Consider the following 21,302-nt stretch of genomic DNA (forward strand, 5'->3'; position numbering starts at 1 on the left):
TGGATATTTTCTGTCGGGTTACATTGACAAGTCGATGTAACAAGGCAGCCGCCTCTTCCCTTTCGATGCTCCCCCCAGTTGGGATCCGGACTCCGAGACGCAGCAGCAGCCGCGCGGGCACAGCAGCGACCCCCACGGACACAGACCGCGAAGCGACCGCGGCTCAGAAACGGCGCTAAGGTCCCACTGAGAAGCACCGCGCATGCGCCCGCCCGCGGGCGGGTGAGCTGGCGGAAGGGAGGGCAGGCGGCTTCACCGCCACTACTGCGCAGGCTGCCCTTTCCCTCCTCCCCGCCTCCCCTCAGGTGCCCATGGCGGCGAGTGAGGAGGAAGCGGCTCAGCAACAGGTGGGCGGCGGTGGGGGTGAGGAGGGCTGCGGGGAGCGGGGCCCGTGTGCTCGGCGTGTCACGGTCCCGCTGGGCGCGGCGTCCTCGGGTAGGGCGGTGTGAGCGCCGCGGCGACGGCGGTGGCTTGGGTGGCTTCTGGTGAAGCCCGGCCTTGTGAGGAGCGACTCGCCCCTGGGCCGCGGTGCTGCCCAAGGGAGTGCCTTTGTTCAGCGGGCGGCCGCTCATTTAAGTTATGGTTAGTTAGGTTATGGTGGGAGTCGATGATCCAGAGGGTCTCTTCCAACTGAAATGGCACCGAAGAGCCATTTCAGGTGTCTCAGCTCCCCCTGTACTTGGCGCTGGTGAGGCCCCACCTCGAACCCTGTGTTCAGTTTTGGGCCCCTCACTACAGGAAAGACATCGAGGTGCTGGAGAGAGTGCAGACAAGGGCAATGAAGCTGGTGCGGGGCCTGGAGCACAAGTCTGATGAGGAGCAGCTGAGGGAACTGGGGCTGTTCAGCCTGGAGAAAAGGAGGCTGAGGGGAGACCTGATCGCTCTCTACAACTGCCTGAAAGGAGGTTGTAGCGTGGAGGGGGCTGGTCTCCTCTCTCAAGTAGCAAGTGATAGGACAAGAGGAAATGGCCTCAAGTTGTGCCAGGGGAGGTTTAGATTGCATATTAGGAAAAAATTCTTCACAGAAAGGGTTGTCAGGCATTGGAACAGGCTGCCCAGGGAAGTGATTGAGTCACCATCCCTGGAGGTGTTTAAAAGGCATATAGATGAGGTTCTCATGGACATTGTGTAGTGCCAGTATTAGATTAATGGTTGGACTCGATGATCTTGACAGTCTCTTCCAACAAAAATGATTCTATGATTGTATGATTTCTAGGTGGAAGGTGGCTGTTCAGTTTTTATTGGAATTTTCTGGTAAATGCATTCAGTCTTAGAAAGAACTTGTGCCAAGGCCTTGGGGTCTTTCTCCTGCTGGGGGATGACCCAACCAGGAGCAGCACTGTTTGAGAGCTGCAGGAATGTAGCTGCTCCCTGTCCCTTTGCTCACCTTATTGCTGCTGAGAATTAGAGGGTTATCCATAGAAATGTGAAATTTGGTATGTGTATGGAAGAACTGAGCAAAGTTTACTTGTGCTGTGAATTGGAACTGGATCCTCAGTATCTATCGCCACCTAACATACTGAGTCTTGTCATGTTTGTAAATAAGCTGTACAAGAGTAAGACTTAAAACTGTGGTTGGCACACAAGGCTGTGGGCTTTGGGGCAGTTTGTATATTTATTTTTACGTAATGCTTTTTCTAGATTGATGAAATTGAAGCTCTTTCATCTATATATGGTGAGGATTGGTGTGTTGTTGATGAAGATGAAAAAATCTACTGCATTAAGATTAATGATTGTCTGGATCAACCAAAGTGGACCGTCTGTCTGCAGGTATAGTGCTGTTAAGGAGTTTGGCACAGAATTTACAGTTGGACTGTTTGCCTGTATGAAACACTTTTAAATAGGATTCAATATCTATTCAGATGGGTTAAGGAGCTTTTGGGTTGGAATCTGTGATAGACTTTTCAGTGATTGTTGCTGTAACACATCAATGTGCTTGTGACGTTTTCAGTAGTTACCTATCCTAATTCCACACCTGACAAAAACTACATTCAGTGTTTTCTCCGAGGACTAGTTTTTAAAATGTGTTTTACTGTCGCTTTGTGTAGGACACCTCAGCAAATCTGCTGTAATCTGCTTCTAGGTTTACTTTCTGGGAAGTGTGGAGGCAATATGAAATTTGGATCAACTTAACTGAGTAACTTGCTACTTTATGTTTACAGAACTGAAAACTGTAAATTTACTTAGTGGAAGAAACACTGAAGTGTCTACTTACAGAACTGCAGTGCCATGTATGCAACTCCATTCAAATTTCCTCTGCGCTTTATTTTGCATGACACAAAAATTGCACCATGAAATATAATATATGTATGCATTACCGTTATTTGAATCCTAAATACAGGTATTCAGGTTTTCTTATTGTTCTGTAACAACATATGTGACTATTTTCTTCATTCGTAACACCGATTGTGGTCCTAGTGCTTGACATCAGAGTCCATCAGTAAAACTCAGCTGGCTGAGAGGAATAGTCCAGTGAATACTTATCCCGAATTTCTTTCAGGTGATTTTACCACCAGGATATCCAACTGCAGAGCCACCTATTTATCAACTAAAGTAAGTGACGTTTCTTGCTGAGAGTTATTTTCTTTCAAACATTTGTATTTCTTTTCTGAATTACCACTGTATATAGTGTAAGTTGATGTTTAGTTGACTCCTTGAATTAAACCATACTGGACATGGGGGATGTTTCAAGTGAGAATATTCTGTTTTTTCTCCTGCCTTAGCCTCACAGAGCTCCCTACCACGGTTTGTTCTCTTCCCTCAACTCTAGCTCTTGTAGCATTATTTTATGGCAAGGCAGCAATTAGACTGTGGAAGTATGTTGACTGCTGCCTGTTGGGTTGGACAGTGATGTCTTGTTGCTTCCTTGGGTGTACCCCTCTTGTCCGCATCCTTCTTCCAGATTGTAAGGCATGCTTTTCATCTGAGCACTCACTCTGGTTGGGATGGATATCTTCATAACACGTGTCGTTTTCCTGTTTTCCTTCCCTGTTCTCCCCTTGTCTCCTGACATGTAAACGAGATGGGAATGGAGATGTGGAAGGCAGTTCCTTGATTTGGATGACAGAGGGACCTTCAGGGCATGAGACACAGCATATCTACTGAGGTTTGGTCAGCAGTATCAACAAGACAATCTAAAATAGTACTGGTAAACTTGAGGCAAAGTTGGTAATTTAACATGACACCAGGAAGGTACAGGTGCAGAACAGAAGGGTCATCCTAAATCTAATAGATACTATGGTTCTGAAGGTGTTAGAAAGATAAGCTAATAATACATAAGGTGACTCTGGAGTGACAATGGCCTAATGTGAAAAATGAGTCCAGCTTTCTTACCTGAAGTAAGAAAAGGCAGCCCAAGTTTGGAGTCTTGAAGGAGAACTAGGTGATCATGCTTTTACCAAGATACTTACAACTGAAATCTTGTCAAGTGGGAGTAATTGACAATGTTCTATTTTCAAGGTGTTTATCACATTTATTTTAAAATGAATGTTTGTTGAGATGTTGGAATCAGTATATGGGAACTATTTTCATTGCATATCTTTTCATTCTAGTGCCCCTTGGCTTCGAGGACAAGATTATATGGAACTAGCAAATAGCTTGGAAGAAATATATGTGTAAGTTAGAGACTCTGGAATATTATAAAAGGAGACAATGTATTTTCAGTTTCATGCTCTGCTCAATGTATGCTTTTAAGTACCTGCGTGACCTAATAGTTGTGAAGTGATTGCAGCAATAGCCATAAAACAGCAAGTTTCTTTTGTAAATCTAACAGTTAAAGATGTGGTATATTTACTAAGCATTTTGCGAAAACAAATTGTGTTAAACTCTGACATTTATTTTACATTGTTTAGACCTGGTGTTCTATAAGGATAGAAGTCTTCATTTTGGCTCCTAATATGTCACCCTTTAGAATCTGTGAGATTGCTTATGAATTGGTGCAATGAAGTATGAGACTTTGGCATCTATTCTGCATTTGAATGTTGAACCGCAGCATGTGAAAACATTTGTTTTTGTCTTAGAGCATAACTGGTAAAACAGTTTTTCTTAAAAGATAGCTAAGGGACAAGTAGGTTTTAAGACAAATTAAACACATGCAGAATCTATTAACTAGAATCTGTAACATAGCGGACTGTTCATTATCACAGTGTGCAGCTAACAACAACTCATAACGAACGCATGAGAATAAACGGAACATTTAGAAATACTCAAATTATGTTTTTGGATTGTTATGAAATTGGAGTAGTAAACGTAGTAATTTTATATGGTTTATTTAATTCTTTCAGATCCCAAAAGTAATATAAACTAAACAAAGTGAAAATATGTCATAAGGAAGCACAGTCATGCCCAAAATACTGAAATCTGAACGTCTTGCATAAGAAATCTTTTTTAATGCCATAAAATAGGGAAGAGAGCACTTAGCTTGCGTGAGAGTTTTTTATCTTATTACTCAATTACTTTAACTGGATTTCCTGCCTAATTAAGCAACAGATAATTTAAGCAAACAAAATTGAAGTGTTAAAAATGCACAAGGATTTTAAGTGAAAACTTCTATGGGATCATATTAACCACAGTTATTCAGCAGAGCAAAAAGGACAGAGATTGTCCAGATTTGTAGGATTTTCTGGAGTGTCTACCAGCAGTGGAACTGCTGCTCTACATGGTTCCTTAACTGTTCTGAGCGTGTGGAGGTTGTGATAAACTTTTTTTTTCTTTCTTTTTTTTTTTTTTTTTTTCCCCTTTATCTTCTTTCCGTCTGTTGGTCTCTTGTAGGCTGTTAAATTGTGCTAGTTGGGTCAGTCCCTTGCGGCTTTGTTCTGTCTGTCTCAGTTGCTGTTCAGAGCCCTTACTGGTCTCCTGTAATTTTTGTTTGTTCAGCAGGAAATTAGTGCATTTGTACTTTAGGCCATACGTGTCTTTTTAGACTGTTTAAAAGCTTTCTGGAGTAGTCACTGATGTGCACAGTGTCTGTGAAAGCCTTTTATCTATCCAATGTCTAAATAGTTGATGGAGAAAGAGAGGTACTCTGCTTTGTTTACAATGTGTGTTTTACCAGATTTCAAGTCCCTAGTGGTCTAAATTGCTTAGTTCTGCAATTTAAAACGATATGAACTATATTGTCCATCACCATCTTCTTCAGGAGGTGGAAAAAGCAGATAATTTGAGATCACAAGTCTGTTTGGGAGACCCAAGGTTCTTAGAAGTTACATATGTAGCAAATATTTGGATTATTTTTTTCTCCATATGGTCTTCTGATAAGAATATATTCAATACAAAGCTTTGTTTCATGACTTAGACACAAGTGACAAGAAAAATAGCAGTATAGAAAGGTAACCTTTGAGACTGCTTTTCATGAATAGGCAGAAACTGAAATTAGATGACAGCTGAAGAAAGCTGAAGAAATTGCTATTTACTTCTGCACAACAGATAAATCGTATTGTCTAATTTCTCTCATTCTGCCATTAAAGCAAATATAGTTCTTAATGTATTAAAGCAGTGCTTCTGCATGACAAGAAGCAGCATGAAATCAGGGCATGGGATTTTTCTGGAGTCTGTCCAGATTTTCAAAACAGTGCTACAAAGTTATAAATTCCTTATTTTTGCTTGAATGTTTTTCTTAAAACATGTAGATTTGTTTGAATTTCTGATTTCAGGAATAGTCCTATATACATTAAGAAAAATGGAAAATGTTATTCTGTCACTGATATGTACTTATGTGGTGTCCCAGGTGGTGGCAGTAAGAAGAAAATCAATGAGAATCCATGCATTACCTATAGCTCTAAATCTTTAGTTTTGTTTTTGAGAGAAACATTCGCAGTTCATAAATTAAAATATAATTACAAAGGCAACTTTTCAAGATACCATTTTAAATATATTTTGGGTTGTTTGGGTCCTGCTGCACGTTAGGGCAGCTTGTCTGAACTCCGAATATGCACATAAAAAATGTGCTCATCCCAGTACCTTAATACACACCTCTGCCCCTGACAAAGGACTCCTAGACCTAAATCCTTACCTCCTTGTCCTGTTGAACTGTGTGTTAGCCAGACTGTAGCGCAGCAATCCAGTGCTCCCCGTGTCTGTTGCCAATGACTTCCCATCACAGCCCACCAAGATCAGCCTCTGCTGTGTGTGTGCTGACTGCTTGAGGAAGAAGAGAAGTGCTGCTGTTCCAAGGAAGAGCCGCCTTCCCAAATACGAAGGGGAAGATTCCTCTGCAGCCACAGAGCGGCTGAAGGAGCTCACCATTGGCAATACAGTACTTTTTGTAGAGAAAACTGATCCAGAGCAAGCTCTGAGGCTAGACATCCTGATTTAGTATTCTTTTGAAAATACTGAGGACTGTCCAACATACTGTTCTCACAGTTTCTTTCTTTAGTGGCAAGAAAGTTTCCATTAGTGGCCAGAAAGCTTCCATTAGTGGCCTGTTTTGCCCAAGCATTGGTGCTTTTAATTAAAAACCAAACCAACCAAACAAAAAGTCACGAAGAGAGTATATGATGATGCACGTATCATGTGCTTCGCCCAGTGAACTACTGACACAGAACTTTTCACAAGCCTGTCTAAGCTCTTTATCTCACTAGATCGTAGTGTTCTATTTCTACGTCTGAAATCTATATGTTATTTACTGTACTTTACAAGTGAAATCTGCAAAAATTAATCTTCGTTCACTATGAGTTTTAACTTCCAGACAGAACCTTGGTGAAAGTATACTTTATTTATGGGTGGAGAAGATACGGGAAGTTCTGATAGAAAAGGCACAGTCATCAGATCCAGGTACATACACGGGTTTTTCAGTTTACTTCTTGTTCAGCTGCAAACTAAGATTTCATTAGAAGTTAAAGCTTTATGCCTAGTTTTGTATTGGATCTAAATAATAGGAAACAACAGTCTCTAGTGTCATGGCTTGTTGTTTTATAGTTATAGCTTCCCTTCTTAAAAATTGGTAGGGATTAAAAGGAAGGAGGTGGTCTCAGTGAACTAGAATGAGGTCCTCAGTTCTCTCAGGAATTAAATGAATGAAAGCAGAACGTGGCACAGAGGGGCATTATGCATTTCCCTCTGTTCTGCAAAGGAATCATTTGTATCAGTAATTAATAGGGTGCACTCTTGGAGGATTTGGATTAGCCTTAAGAGAAGATAAACTTCTATGAAGTATGCTGACAAATGACCAAGTATTTAATCTTAATTGCACTTCACTATATTGGGATGAGAAGTACATCATCACTGGAGTTGTGGTGATTCTTCTGCTGTTACTCTTATAGTGATAAATTGCCTGTAAATTCACAGTTGTTCTTTCAAAAAGTGGCAGCTAAACTGCTATACATGAGTGACATGCATGCATGCACTTGTGGCAAAATGAAATAGAAGTATTTTTCTAAGTCATGGATGTTAGCTTAGTCCTGTGAGGACTGAAGAGGAAAACAGAAGTATATTTTCAGTACCTCTTTGTGATAAAGTCAATTTTTAATTTTTCAATAAACTACATTTTGGTGCTATATCACAGACATTTTAAAAGTTGTTTTTCATTTACGTGACTAAATGAGTAGATACTGACACGTGGAAATTCTACTGACAGTATGGGAAGTTTGTTGGGTATTTTGACAGCAACCTTGTGATTTCTAGTTAACACACCTAATGATTTTTCTAGGCCTTTTGAACATGCTATATCATCAGTTTGCTTTTTTATTGAAAATACCTTTGTTATGAAAACTGTATCATCACCACATCATATGCCCTCTAAACAGGATATTAGATTATGATATATTAACTTGTCTGTATGGTAGATTCCCTCTAAATCCAGTTGCCAGAGCACTAACTGTGTGGGATATTTACTCTTTCGGTATTGACTATTATTTTTTGTATGTCCTATACATGAAGGAAAATAGGATTTTTGGAATCCCAGAGTGCTTGAAACATGTCCAGAAAGACCTTTCAAATATAATGATTTTATAACCTCATGAAATAGCACTGAACAACAGTTCTACATTTTTCCCCAAATGACCAATAAATGACGTGAGTTCTTGTGAAACATCATTGTTTTGGTCTCTGAATTCAGATTAGCATTGTAAATGTTTAATGGAAATGGTAAGCATTATTCTTTTTTTCTTAGACATACTGTTAATTAATACTGAAACAGAAGATATTATGCCAGGACCCCATAGCACGAGTGTTGTTTTCCTAATTCTAAGGAATATTTCAGTTAATACTGGAGTAAGAATGTCCGGGTTTTGTTGTAATTAAAGTTACTATTCTGTATTTCATTATTTTTAATGGCAAACTGATTTGAACTGAAAAGCTAGCGATTTTTGAGAAGAATTTGAAATTTTGTCTTATCACACATTTTTTGTGAGACAAATTCTTCTACTTGTATCTTAATAGAACCAGGTATTAAGAAAACCAGTGAAGAAGTTGATGAAGATGATGGAGATGATTTTCTCCTAGACTATCAGCCTGTTCTAGAAGATCCAATTAAAATGTTAAATTATGTTACACCTGAAAGTCACGAAGGTAAAATAAATATGTCCTGTTAATTCTGATGAAATAATTCAGAAGAGAGAGGCCTTAAGATTCTGTTTTTTTTATTCAACTTTTGAGTAAAACTAATAACATTAAAATTATAATAAAGATTAATAACAAGCATAAAAAGACCAAACATATTTTTGGTGATTCTGTATGTCAGCTTGTGTACTTCACTTCAACAAACCCCTGTTTTAAAGCTGAGACATTCGTTACTTATGTAGCCGTATATGTTGTTTCAGTGCTCTTAAATACAACAAACACTTCCTTGTTTGTGATCAGTAGATGAAGAGCTGCCACCCATACATCATGGAAGCCCGATCACGGATCGAAGGAGTACTTTCCAGGCACATCTGGCTCCTGTGGTGACACCCAGACAAGTTAGTACTGAGATCAATTCTAATTGTCTTGTCTGTACTTTGAGCTTGACAAAATATTACTGAGATACTTGGGATTAGCCCAATATGTCTCTCTTTGCATCTTTGTGTGCTAATATTGTCTAAGTAGTCATCAGTTTCTCGCTTTCACTATCAGCTAAAGAGCTCTGAATATCAGCTCTGCAGTGTGTCCTGCTATTCTTTACCATTACGTGCATTAGGTGTAAGAGAATAAGAACATTGAAATTTGACTTTTGAATGTTGGCAAGTTTATTGTAAGACATTTGGAAGCTACTGAGTCTGCCATGTGTTACTTGGAAAATGAATTTATGTATGTTTTCCCTCCTTCAGAAAGGAATTCTATTGAAAAATACACTTGGATAATGCACATGTAAGTGCATATGGTAATGCATATGTAAATACATATGATATCTTTATTGAGATCTAAGTGAGAGAAGTAAGTGTGCTTCTGGAGTTGTATATGTCCACAGCTAGAAAAAATGTCTGCATTAGTTCCTGTCTCTTATTGGAAGCATTGGTGAACGTAGACCTAGACTAGAGCACCCAAAGAGGGCAGCTACAGTTTGTTTCCCATCATGCTTCCCTTCTTTCAGCAGTTTAACATGAGGTAAAGAAAGTATCCTTGTGTTTAATATTACTGTGGTTTGGTGGTTTTTTTTAATCCTTTGTGGAATTTGTCCTGTTGCTTCTTACACCATAATTAACTCTCAGAATCCACAGCATTGTATGACAAGATGCCTTCCTCTGCTGTGAATCATTCACTCATTACTTTGTTGCGCCTCTCTGCTTTCTCTGTGCAGTTGGATTTTATAGACATCTGTCATATGTAATAGAGCTTAGTTTTCTGTTTTCTGAGTGGAAGACGTCCAGTCTATTTTGGTATGTGTAACGTGTGCTGTAACTTTTTTGAGACACAGACTAGACCTATACACAACACTGAAGATGCAGTCACTCTGAGGATTTATAGAGTAGTGTGAAAAGTTTTCCGTTTTCCATGGTCTTTTCCTAGTAGTACCTTTCAGTTTACTTTTTTGACCTCTGCTGAGCACTGAGTTGGTGTTTTCATAGAAATGACCGTTGTAACCACAAGATCTCTTTTTGCAAATGCTAATATTAATAACTGGTTTGGAGTAACTTTGTACATCACTTCGCATCTGTTAACATCAGCTTCCTTTGATCCCTGTTAAGTGGAGAAACTAGTGGTCTACTCATCTTTTTTGTCATTAACTGAGAGTTATACCTTGAGAGGATTTTCCTCTTTCCTTTTATCCAATTCTATCTTTAAGATTTTTTTGTAAGAGTTCTTTTCAAATGCTTTTTGAAGTTCCAGGTGAGCTAGATCTACTACATGCTCAGTGACTCTAAAAGAATGTTGACAGATTGACAGGGGTTTGAGGCATGTTTCCCTATGCAAAAGCTGTAACATTTTAAGCTGTCTGTAGTTTTTTGAGTTTTGCTTCCCCTTGTTAGTTTGCATAGTATGGACATAAGACTTGTTTGTGTTTGTTCCCTACATTGTTCCTGCAGTACTTTTGAAATGTTGGTGCTGCATCAGTTACCTTCTGCTGCAGAATCAGTTTTAACTGGTAGGTTAGATAATTTACCTATAGTTCAACATTTTCATACTCCAATTCCCTTTAATCTTGTTATAAATAAATGATCCGTTTTTGCTGATTTGTTGCTATTCATTGTATCAGCTTGCTCAACCTTATTCTGTGGTAAAGCTCCACTATATCATCCCTGCTTGACCTTTTGAGTTCGTAAATACTGTGCAACCATTTAGGTTTCTGTGCTACAACTATATCTTCTTTAAGTGATTCTTTTATATATATGATATTTATCTGCTAGCAGTACAGATCTCTGGTAAGCATCAGGTTCTTATGTGTTTGAAAAAAATTATTATTAATTTTATTTTTACACCTTCAAAAATGTGCTGTGCTTTTCACATCTATCTTATTTTTCTCTGGATACAACTTGAACTTTTTTGAACACACCTTCAGCTTTTTTGAGCTATTTTTTTACTGCTTGCAAACTCAGTGTTTTAAAATACTCAGTACGTTACCATTTTCATTAAAATAGCACTGCACTTCAGGGGCTTCCTAGCTGTGCACAGTCCCTATGAGCTGTGAGTCAATGAACTGTGTTGCTTTAGAAAGGGAAGAAATTGGAATCATGGGCTTAATGTCCTTTTCTCATTTTAAAAAAAGCTCTTGTTTTTTGATCATGATTTATGAGTAGGATTGTTCCTACTTACAAGGAAGTCTGTACCCACAGACGTGGGTTTCCAAAAGGACAGGTCTGTATCAAGAAATAGTACTCACTTAAAACAGGTTAGTAATTTCCCTTTCATATGCAAAGACATTCTTAATTTCTTTTTTTAATGACTTTTCTTTTAAAAGACAACATATACTTTATAAACCTAGGAATTTCCAGTCAACACTTATTGGTATGTGGCTAGCATAAAGATAGAGCAATTCCCCAAGTGTTGAATCCATCTTGTTTCGCAGAGTCTTGCTGTACAGTGTGAGGTGGTTGGTCTTCAGACTGCAGGAAAGCTTTACTGTGGTACGGACTCATTTTTCTGAAAGAAAGCTGGAAGAGGTGAGAAATGGGGTAAACATTGCAACTGTAGTGAAAGTTGGCTTCTTTACCAGCTGAAGAGATTAGTGTGCACCCATAATACTTTTATCTGCATAATCTGTGTGCTGCAATGATATTAATCAATATTTTAAGACAGTACACAGATTGCTGTGTAAATTCCTTTACTGAGTATTTTTAATAGTGGAAGTTAATTTCTAATGTAGTTTTCAGTACTGATAGCCAGAGTAGTACTGCAGTTACTTATATAACAGAGTATGTTACCATAAACCTTATGGGGCAAAGAAAGTGATAGGTATATTTCAGGTAGCAGGCAATATTGGGTACCGTTACTTTTCCTTGTTTCAATTTGGCTTATTCGGACATTTAAAATGTATGTGGTTCTTGGACTTGGCATTGATTTAGTAAGGTGGGACTAAGAACTGAACTGCTGTTTAAGCATCTTGTGTCTTTTATGAGCAGGTGCCTCATTGACATGTAGAGAATTGCATTCCTCATTTCCCTAAACCAGGAATAATAGAGAGGGGAACAGGAGGGAAAAAAAAAAGGCTCAGGAGCTAGAGCAGGAAAAAGGATAAGCTGTTGCTTACCTGTAAGATGTCTGTCTTGGAGGCTCATTGCTAATACAGGCACATAATGAATCTTGAAGGTATGTTTTTAGGAACCTGGTAGCTGATAAATAACTCATGCCAAAGCTGATGATCATTTAATGTGCTTCATACATTACATACCAAGTCCATGTATTGAAATGTATTTGAGAAAGTGTATTAAGTAATATGTCTTTCTTCAATATTCGCCTTTAGGGAAAGAGAAAAAAGAGAAAACAGGTGTCTGAAGCAATGTTCTCTGTTAATAATTGGAATTTTTTCATTGAGATATCTTACATTTGAGGTGATTTCTCTAAAGTGAATTTCTTCCAGAAGAATTGGAAATAGCACAGACAGATACTAAATGTGTATATTGGTTACTCCTCAGAAACATTTTTCTTCGGAGTGGAAGGCAATTTACTTGCCAAGCTTGTTTTCCCAAGCTTTCTCAATTTCAGTAATGTTTTCCTCAAAGTAGTATTAATCTTGTATTGTCTACTGAAACAGTGTCTTGATCAAAGCTCTCCTTTTTGTTAGACCAAACTGGAAAATGTTGAACAATTGCTGGCTTGTTTAATTAGAAACAGAAGATGAACTGATATTGATAAATGGTTTGAATTTCTTACTACTTAAGAGCAGAGAGATAGACATGGTGGGAATACCTCTTTTCTGGGAAATACACTTTTGGACCCATAACAGAACATTATTTTTTTTTTAATTATTCTTTCTCTGAAATGGAAACTGGAAAAAAAAAAGTATGTTTGAGGAAAAAGGAAAAACTCGAAATATAGTAGATCTTTCTAAGCATTGCAGTTTTGTGAAATAGGCGAAAGCAGTATGTAACTGGAAAATGTATGTCAGGTTGTGTTACATTATTCCGGCTAATGTTACAATTGGAAAAAATTAAGCAGGTGTAATTGATACTTAATACCAATTAAAAATGTTTTTAGATCTCACTGTCTCTCTTATTTAGTAAAACGATTTGACGTTTCTACATCTTCAGCAGTAACAGGAATGTATGAATTCTAGGAACAGCTGTTTTCAGTATCGCAGAAAAATTATTGAAACTAGCATGAGGGTACTGAGAAGCTGCTTCTTCAGTTATCGCACTGAATATTTAATTAATTTTATGTCAAAGTGTGAAACTTTATATTAAGATGTTTGTTTAGCAGTGATGTTGAGATGATTGGTATGAAATCCCCATTATAAAAGTAAGCTTGTTTCTTTTTTTTTTAAGGTAAAGAGAGTTCTTGAAAAATTGTATGAGAATAAGAAAATTGCAAGTGCTACCCACAACATATATGCATACAGGTGAGAGATGAATAGTGGTTTTGTTTTTTCTTCAATATTCTTTGACAAATGAGTACAGGACATGAGAAAAATAAAATCCATCAAAGAAATTCATTGCTATTAAATCTTTATGGGAGTAGGTTTCTTATTTGTATCGTAAAGGTTTTAGGCTTTGTTTTGAATTTGAGGTCAAGAAAGTAGAACATATAGAAGGAAATATGCTAAGATAGTAAAGCAGCATTAGGAATAAAAAAAGACTAAAAGTCGATTTGAACGTGTTATTATCCTTTATATAGTATGTGTGAACATGGAAATGCTACATCATCCTGAACTAAATGTGTTTTTACTTGGGCAAAGTAACCTTCTTTTCCCTCAACCTTATATTTAGAAATAACTGAAAATTTTTAGTTGAAATAAGAGTTGAAACAGCCTGAATACAAGAAACTGCAGCAAAAATGAGAAACAGGTAAAAATAAGTTGGGCCTGGTCTGTCTCTGGCAACTTTTGTAAACATAGCTTATGTGAAATGAATTGGTCTCAGTCCAGGTAGTGATGCAGGTTTTCTGAGGAATGTTAAATGATAATAAAAGGAGACCCTCTCATTACAGGAGGAACCAGTCATCTGTAAAAGCACATACAGACACTGATCCATTTATGCAATCCTGGCATGATCCTGATGAAACATGACATGAGAGCAAGTGAAAGCTTACTTCACCAAAAAGTCCACCTGTGTAACTGGTTTCTGTAAGGAGGGGATCTCTGTTGTTGCTGCTGATGATCTGGCTTCTTTCACTCATACTATATAAATACATTACAAAAAAGCAACAGAAACATACTTGTTTTTTCATATTTGTCATCTAGTACTGCAAGCCTCTTTGTCATTATGTCACGTGTGTATTAACTAAGTTGTGAAGTTATGAAACAGGCATTGGAACAGGCTGCCCAGGAAGTGGTGGAGTCACCATCCCTGGAGGTGTTTCAGAGGTGTTTAGACGAGGTTCTTAGGAACATGGTTTAGTGCTAGAGTTAGGTTATGGTCGGACTTGATGATCCTGAGGGTCTCTTCCAACTGAAATGATTCTATGAAATTGATTGGTAACAAGCAGTAGACCTCTGAGCATTACTTCTGGAAAATTAGACATGAGCAGGAGTCCGTTATAAGAAGCAATACAAATACAACACAAAGTTTCCTGGAGTGTACCCTGAGGAAGTAGATGGGCATGGAGAATCTGAAGGCAGTTTTCAGTAATAGTTTTGTGCTGCTGCTGAAATACAGACCTAACTAATTATTCATAATAGTTTTGTCCAAATTCTTCCAACTTGTGAGTGTGTACCATAATTTGAACCTGTATCTGGTAGAGTTGATTTCAGCCAGGTGTAATTATTAGGCTAAAAAACTAAGGGTTTTTCTTATTAGGGAATTTATACTGGTAATGAGTCTGGAGTTATCCTAAAGTAGCTAAATTCTATGTAAAAGCTTCTCAAAACTTGTTCTACTGTACAGATGAATATCTATGGTTTACCCTGAACCTCATCCTGTTTTCATGTAAATGTCTTTAGTAGATGTCATGGAGGCACCCCAAAATAGTTTAGGCGGGCAACAAGGTCCGAAACAAACTTTATTCTGGCTGGAAAAGTACCACAAATAAACCAATTAGAAACGGGGTTTATACAATTAGTTAGCACTCTGATAATGTAAGATACAGGTTCAGATATTAGGTTAGGAGATTATTTGGAGTGCAGCAAAATAGGAATAATGAGGATCCACAGCGTGCATACACACACTCACAAGAAAACAAACCAGAGCCCTCTCTGCCCCATTTTGCCCATAAGAGATAAACACTTGCCTGTTGCAGACAAGGAATTTACGCTTGCCTACCAGGCAAGGAATTTACACTCATCTGTCCCAGATGAGGAATTTATTAAAGCATATATTCAGTAATTAATCACTCACCCACATGCAGAGGTGAGGCGCTCCCCATCCCGGGAGGTTACCTTAGGTGGCTTCTCCGTCTAAGGGGAGGGACTCCGGCAGCATGGCAGACCCGCAGCTCCAAAAAGACCACACAAAGGGGGTCTCTGGCAGGAGCCCCATTTATAGTCTGCTCAGATCTGACTGTGGGCATTCCAGAAGCTTCTTGGCTTCTCTGCGCCCCTCCCCCGACTGCGGGCATTCGAGAAGCTTCTCAGCTTCTCCGGGCTGTGGCCATGCTTGGCGCCTCCTCTGCTAATGACCCTGCCCACCGACTCTGGGTCTCCACAAAGAGAGCCTTTAGCTGCCCCATTGAAGGTCCCAGTTCTGAGAGGGGGATGTGCAACTGCCACACCAGTTCTCAGGGCCGGCGGCGGGGGAAAGTGCAACTGCCAACACAGGAGAGAAGTAGAATTGATACACGTGTGTATGAAAGATCCCTGAGACTTCATTAAGCATGCTAAAATGTTAGTCGATTGACATATTTGGATCTATTTTATGTTCTTTTTTTTTTTTTTTCCATTTTAGAATATACTGTGAAGATAAGCAGACATTCTTACAGGATTGTGAAGATGATGGGGAGACAGCAGCAGGTGGACGTCTTCTTCATCTTATGCAGGTTATAGAAATTAATTGTTCACTTCTGGAAGTCTTGAACAGATTTTAAAATTCACTACAACATAAATAAACTTGTAGAAGGTTATTCTAATTCATGCTCTGCTCTTAGCCAATAGATGATTGCTTTCTTAGAGGTGAAAAAAAATCACGGGCTGTTTCATACATGTAGTAAATTGGGATTTCCAAGTCTTGGATCATAGAAACAAGTAGGGTTTCATAGATACTAGCAATAATTTGAACAGTTTGAAAGAGAAATAAGTTTTGATTCCTCTGCTTACTATGTGGTGTAAGGTATATAGAAAATGAAGACTGGAAGAAGCCGATTGACAGAATGTAACAGCTGACCTATGCACAGCCTTTCATTCACTTTCCTCAAATATTTGTGATAAAAATAAATTTATATTTGGGCTTGCAGAATAGAGCTTCAAATGCAAAAGATAGTGGGAGTGAAGGAGTTAAATAGTTTTGATCATTTAATCTTTGTGCTGTTTCCAGTTGTGGGTCCCTAGCCCTCATACTCACATACACTTTAGATTTCAAGTGTTGAAATAATATTCCCTTGGCAAAGTTGCTTCTAAATGTGTACTGAGATTCATAAATTTTGGTTCACTGGCATGATGTAAGCCCTAGTAAAACCATAAATGAGATATCATAACTACAGGGGACAGCTGGGTACATCTTATGCAGTGCCTCAGCACACTAATTACTAGTTTTAATTTTGATTTTTTAGATTGACGTCCTCTTCACAATAAGGGTTTTCTTTTCCCATTCTTTGCTTGATTGCATATTCTGTTGCTTAACGTGCTATGGTCTTATTCCGGGAGACTGTTTTGAAGCACTTTTTTAATCTCAAAGCTTATGTTTTTTTTCCTGAAAAAAGTTATAATTTGAATTATTTTGACATTTTTCGGTTAGAACTTTTTGAAACTTCCTAAGTAACTCAAATATGACTTGTGAAGTAAAACTTTATGTAATATAAGCAAGTAGATGTGGTAAATGCGAAAACATTATTGTAATAAAAATAACATAAAGAAACAACTTTGCAGTTACTGTACCTCAGTTTGTTCTGAGCTTATCAGCTTTTTCTCAGCCTGCTAATGTATACTTTTGAGAGTTGTCAGACTTAGTGTTTGGGCACTTAACATTCCATAAAAATCCAGTTTAGAAAGTGACATGAAGTTTTCCCTTTCAAATGTGAATGTGCCCAAATCTATGGATTATCTCTCTCCACCTGTAGTCCTACTTACTGGGAGTATTTTTGTTTTGGATGAGTACTGCTGTAGGGATCAGAAAAGTGCAATTTTCACCCATAGAAAAAAGATTTAAATGTTTTATGGGCTGATTTCTTGATGTTCATGGGTCTTGTAGTTTTTCTGTTATAAGTACTTAGGACATATGATATGGGCATGAAAATTAAGTGGTTTAATACACTTATTGTTGCTGTACTTACGGTGGTTCTTTTGCAGTAGAAATCTTATCTCATTTCAGATAAACCTAGCACTTCAGTCAAGATAGCACTTTCCGGTTACAAGATACTGTATTTTAGATTAGATCTTTTGAACTTAGTTGGGAAACTTTTTTAACTCTATGTTTGGCATCCTGTTTACTGTGAAAAGTTGCTATATGTAGACTTTATGGCCAATGTGTAAATGTTGAGTAGACAATGCCTGTCACAAAACCTGCCCAATCCTTCTTGTTTTTTCTTGTTTTTTCTTTTTTTTTTTCTTTTTACATTATCCTTTTCATTTTAGAATTCTAAGGATACTTCTGTTTTCTCAAACAATGACAGAATCTTCTAATAGTATTGTTCAAATTAGTCAAATATATATAAATTTCTCCTTCATGGACATGATGGTGGTTGTTAACATGCTTTATTGATGGCTAGCTCTTAAGGGATTTTTCTCACCTCCACCAAACCACCCTGATACCTTGCAGACCACAGCGTTTTTGCTCAGCCTTACACAAATAAAGCTGCATTTGCTCTGTCTGGGTCCGAGCCATCTGGGTGCATCAGTGTGGTTCTCTGCAGGGCTGGAGAGAAAGCTGTTTGTAAGTGAAGACTTTCCCCGGAGGTTTCAGCTTCCTTTGTTTGAGGGACAAATTCAGGATTGCGGTCACTAATCACGCAACATTACTTTGAGCAAAAAAGCTAACAGGTGATTGTCACTACGCTTTTCCATGCAGTAACATATATCTTAGATTTTGGCAAGATATGTGTTTCTCTCTGATACTCAGTCAGCATTCTCTGCGTTACTGGTGTTTGCTGATGATGGGGAGATCTTGAGGACAGAATTGCTGTAAGGTGGAATAAATTATAGTTTTCAAGTCTAGTCAAGTCACATTTAGATTTTGTGAAAAGTAAAGCTGTTGAGGGCATGCCGTATTTCTTGCTTTTAATTGCAGTAAAACAAATAATCGCTTCTGTTTAACTGCCTGCTTGATTTTCTTACTTACAGTCTTAAAAAAAGCTATATAAGGGTGGTTTAGTTCTTTTCAATCCTAATTGTTAATACAATTATTTCACGTTGTGTGAACTTTATATATGCCATTATGAATTCAGAAAACAACTGCTTTCTTGTAAGGGGCTAATAATCAAACCTGGAAAATATAAAGGTTTTCCTGTGTTATCCGGGTGCTGTTGCTAAGTCCTGCGCATGGTAACTGTATAGCTTATGGCATTTTAAGTATCTGTATGTATAATGCCTGTCCCTTGGCTGTTATTAGCCTCATGCATCAACACTTCCAAAAATGTGGATAGAAAATCTGCTTACTGACAGAGGTTTTCTGGAAATAATAATTGATCATATCAAAGAATAATAAATGTAACACAGTAATTTTCCTTTTAAGTAGTGCCTGTAGCCTTTGACACATGAATGAGCAACTGTAGTGCACATGAGATACCTTTATGCCCTTTCTGAGGGATATGTTGACTCATTTTACATTGAATTTACCTTTGGGTAGAAGCTTGAAGAGGGAAACTTACCACAACTGCTGGAGTGTCATTATTTGTTACCTTTTGATAACATGTGTGACACAGACCTGACTGTAAGTTCTTCTTGAAAATGCAAGGTAGACTTTTTTCTATGCTTAAAATAAATGTCAACCATAAAACTAGTTCAAGTCAAATATATATATATATAATTTTTTTTTTTAAATAAAAACAGATTTTGAATGTCCATAATGTGTTAGTCGTGGTATCCCGCTGGTATGGAGGAATTCTTTTAGGACCAGATCGTTTTAAACATATCAACAATTGTGCAAGAAATATACTTGTGGAGTACAACTACGTACATTCAGCGGTAAGTTTCTGCCACTTAGTATGAAGGCTTTTTTGTGTGAAATTGTTTAAATTGTCACTGTTAGATGAAGCCAGCAGAAAAGTAAGACTACCTGTGTCATCCTCCGGTTGCTTTGGTGCTCTGACAGTATGCATAGGGTCTGCGCAAAGACTCCTGAAGAACTTCCAAAGGAGTTAGTGACCTGGTTTGTAAGCGTGAGGTGTGCAACAGAAGAGTGGCAGCAGTTGAGTTCATTGGTCCTGAACGCAAATTTAAGGGTTGAGGGAGGATGGGAAGGGGAAATGGCTCTTTCTGTGTGTTCAGAAAACTGGAAGCTGCTACCAGTTAGCGTGCAGGCAAAATGAGCTTGGGAATCACTGGAACTGGTAGGCATTTTAAAAAGTGAAAGCTTTATTTGACCCAAAGAAATTTTCAAAATTATAGATGATAGATGCCATTTAAAAAAAAAAAAAGTCTAGACTAGAAGAATTCAAACGAAGTAATGTTTTAACTGTTACAGAAAAGATTAAGGGAAAGTGTTTCAAGAGAGCTTACATATCTTGGTAGACAAAGTTCCAAATGTCTTTAAATGGTATTTTACTTCTTAAGGGACTTAGGTCATTTAATAATTTAATATTCTTGGTTTTCGACATTTCTTCATCCTCAGAACACAATATTAGATATATCTATATACATTATAGTATGTAATTGCTAGCAACAGAAACTTTTAAAGACAGTAGGAAATAATTACTAATGGGTATTTGAAAAAGTATGCAACTGTCAGGTTTTTTATATGAAGATATCTAAGATTGCTGTGGCTGAAAGCTGAGCATTCTTCCCTATTCCTCCCCCTGCACTTCTCGGTTATTTGCTTTTTGTACTTCAGAGGTGCTTGAATATACTTAGTGATTTACCTTCTTGGCAGTTTAGCAATGTTATTTGAATGAGGTGCTCATAAAATGAAAGGAAACTCTAAGCCTCAAGAGATGATGTAGTACCAAAAATGACTTATTTATTTTCTATTTTTAACAACTTAAATCAGACTCTATTGTGTACTAACAAACATGTTTTGTTACCAGTGTCCATCAAAAAAAGAATAGATGAAACGTATGGTAATTATTATTCTAATACCATAGCTGTGGCTCTTGGAAAAAGTATTCTTTTTAGCTAAGACTCTTCAGAACAGCAGAGTTTTAACATCTTGTTAGGGTCCATTTTCCTCCCGCATGCAAGAGGTAGAAGGGGGAAAAATAAAATATCCCAGGTTCTGTCAGATGTAGTGTCAGATTCCTTCACCGTTTTGGGGAGTGCCTATGATGAATGCCTACTGAAGAAAAAAATCTTCTTTTCCAGAATTGGCAGTCAGGCTAAGCTGTAAATTACAATGTTGATCCAGCAAGACTGGCAAAAATTTGTTTTTCCCACTGTAGGTTTGTTGCACATAACGGAAGCGGTTTTAATGTACTGGTGTACAGTATAGCTCTTGATAAGGCCACATCCACACTAGAAGCAGTTTTGCAGTGTAGTGTAGATGTATTCCTGTACTGGTAACCTCTTCCTTGAGTGGAAATGGCTTTGATTATTTTTACGTTCTATACTTCTGTTGGCATAGCTATGTCTATATTTTTATCATTGCTGAATGCAGAAGTTTCTAAATAGCAAGATGAGCACACAAACTAATGAAACTGAGTGGTTAAGTATTATACAACTCAAAAGTTTCGTAAATCCCAGTGGACTACAAACACTGTTCATATTAAAAATAATTCTCGTGGGTGACTTTGAGAGAATGTGTAAATGTATAAGAATGTAGATTTAATTTTTAAATGCTTGCTTTTCATTTCAGGAAGAGTCGTCTAAACAAACAGGAAAGAGCAAAAAGATAAGGAAGGACAACAAGAAGAGAACAGAACACTAATTTTTTAAAACTATAAAAAAATTATTTTGCACATATTTATACAAAGAAAACATGGACACTATTGCCTTATCCGATACAACAGACATTTTGTATTCAAAAGAGAATTCAGTAAAGCTATAGATACATTTTCAT

General features: G+C 37.7%; 1 protein-coding gene across 5 annotated transcripts; it reads left to right on the forward strand.

Annotated features, from left to right (window-relative positions):
- Positions 1–267: 267 nt before the first annotated feature.
- IMPACT (impact RWD domain protein) lies at positions 268–21,285 on the forward strand. 5 transcript variants are annotated; one of them, XM_065628850.1, is made up of 12 exons: positions 268–347; positions 1,642–1,770; positions 2,501–2,553; positions 3,552–3,614; positions 6,686–6,771; positions 8,377–8,505; positions 8,797–8,894; positions 13,335–13,408; positions 15,888–15,978; positions 17,913–18,026; positions 19,142–19,276; positions 21,099–21,285. In XM_065628850.1, the coding sequence occupies exons 1-12, from the start codon at positions 312–314 to the stop codon at positions 21,168–21,170; spliced, it is 1,080 nt and encodes a 359-aa protein (XP_065484922.1). In that variant the 5' UTR covers positions 268–311; the 3' UTR covers positions 21,171–21,285. The 5 variants fall into 5 exon arrangements, with proteins under 5 accessions (XP_065484922.1, XP_065484923.1, XP_065484924.1 ...); XM_065628851.1 differs by having other exon boundaries at positions 8,800–8,894; XM_065628852.1 differs by lacking the exon at positions 17,913–18,026 and having other exon boundaries at positions 8,800–8,894.
- The last annotated feature ends 17 nt before the right edge of the window (positions 21,286–21,302 follow it).

Source organism: Caloenas nicobarica, chromosome 2, assembly GCF_036013445.1.
Source record: "Caloenas nicobarica isolate bCalNic1 chromosome 2, bCalNic1.hap1, whole genome shotgun sequence".
NCBI lineage: Eukaryota > Metazoa > Chordata > Aves > Columbiformes > Columbidae > Caloenas > Caloenas nicobarica.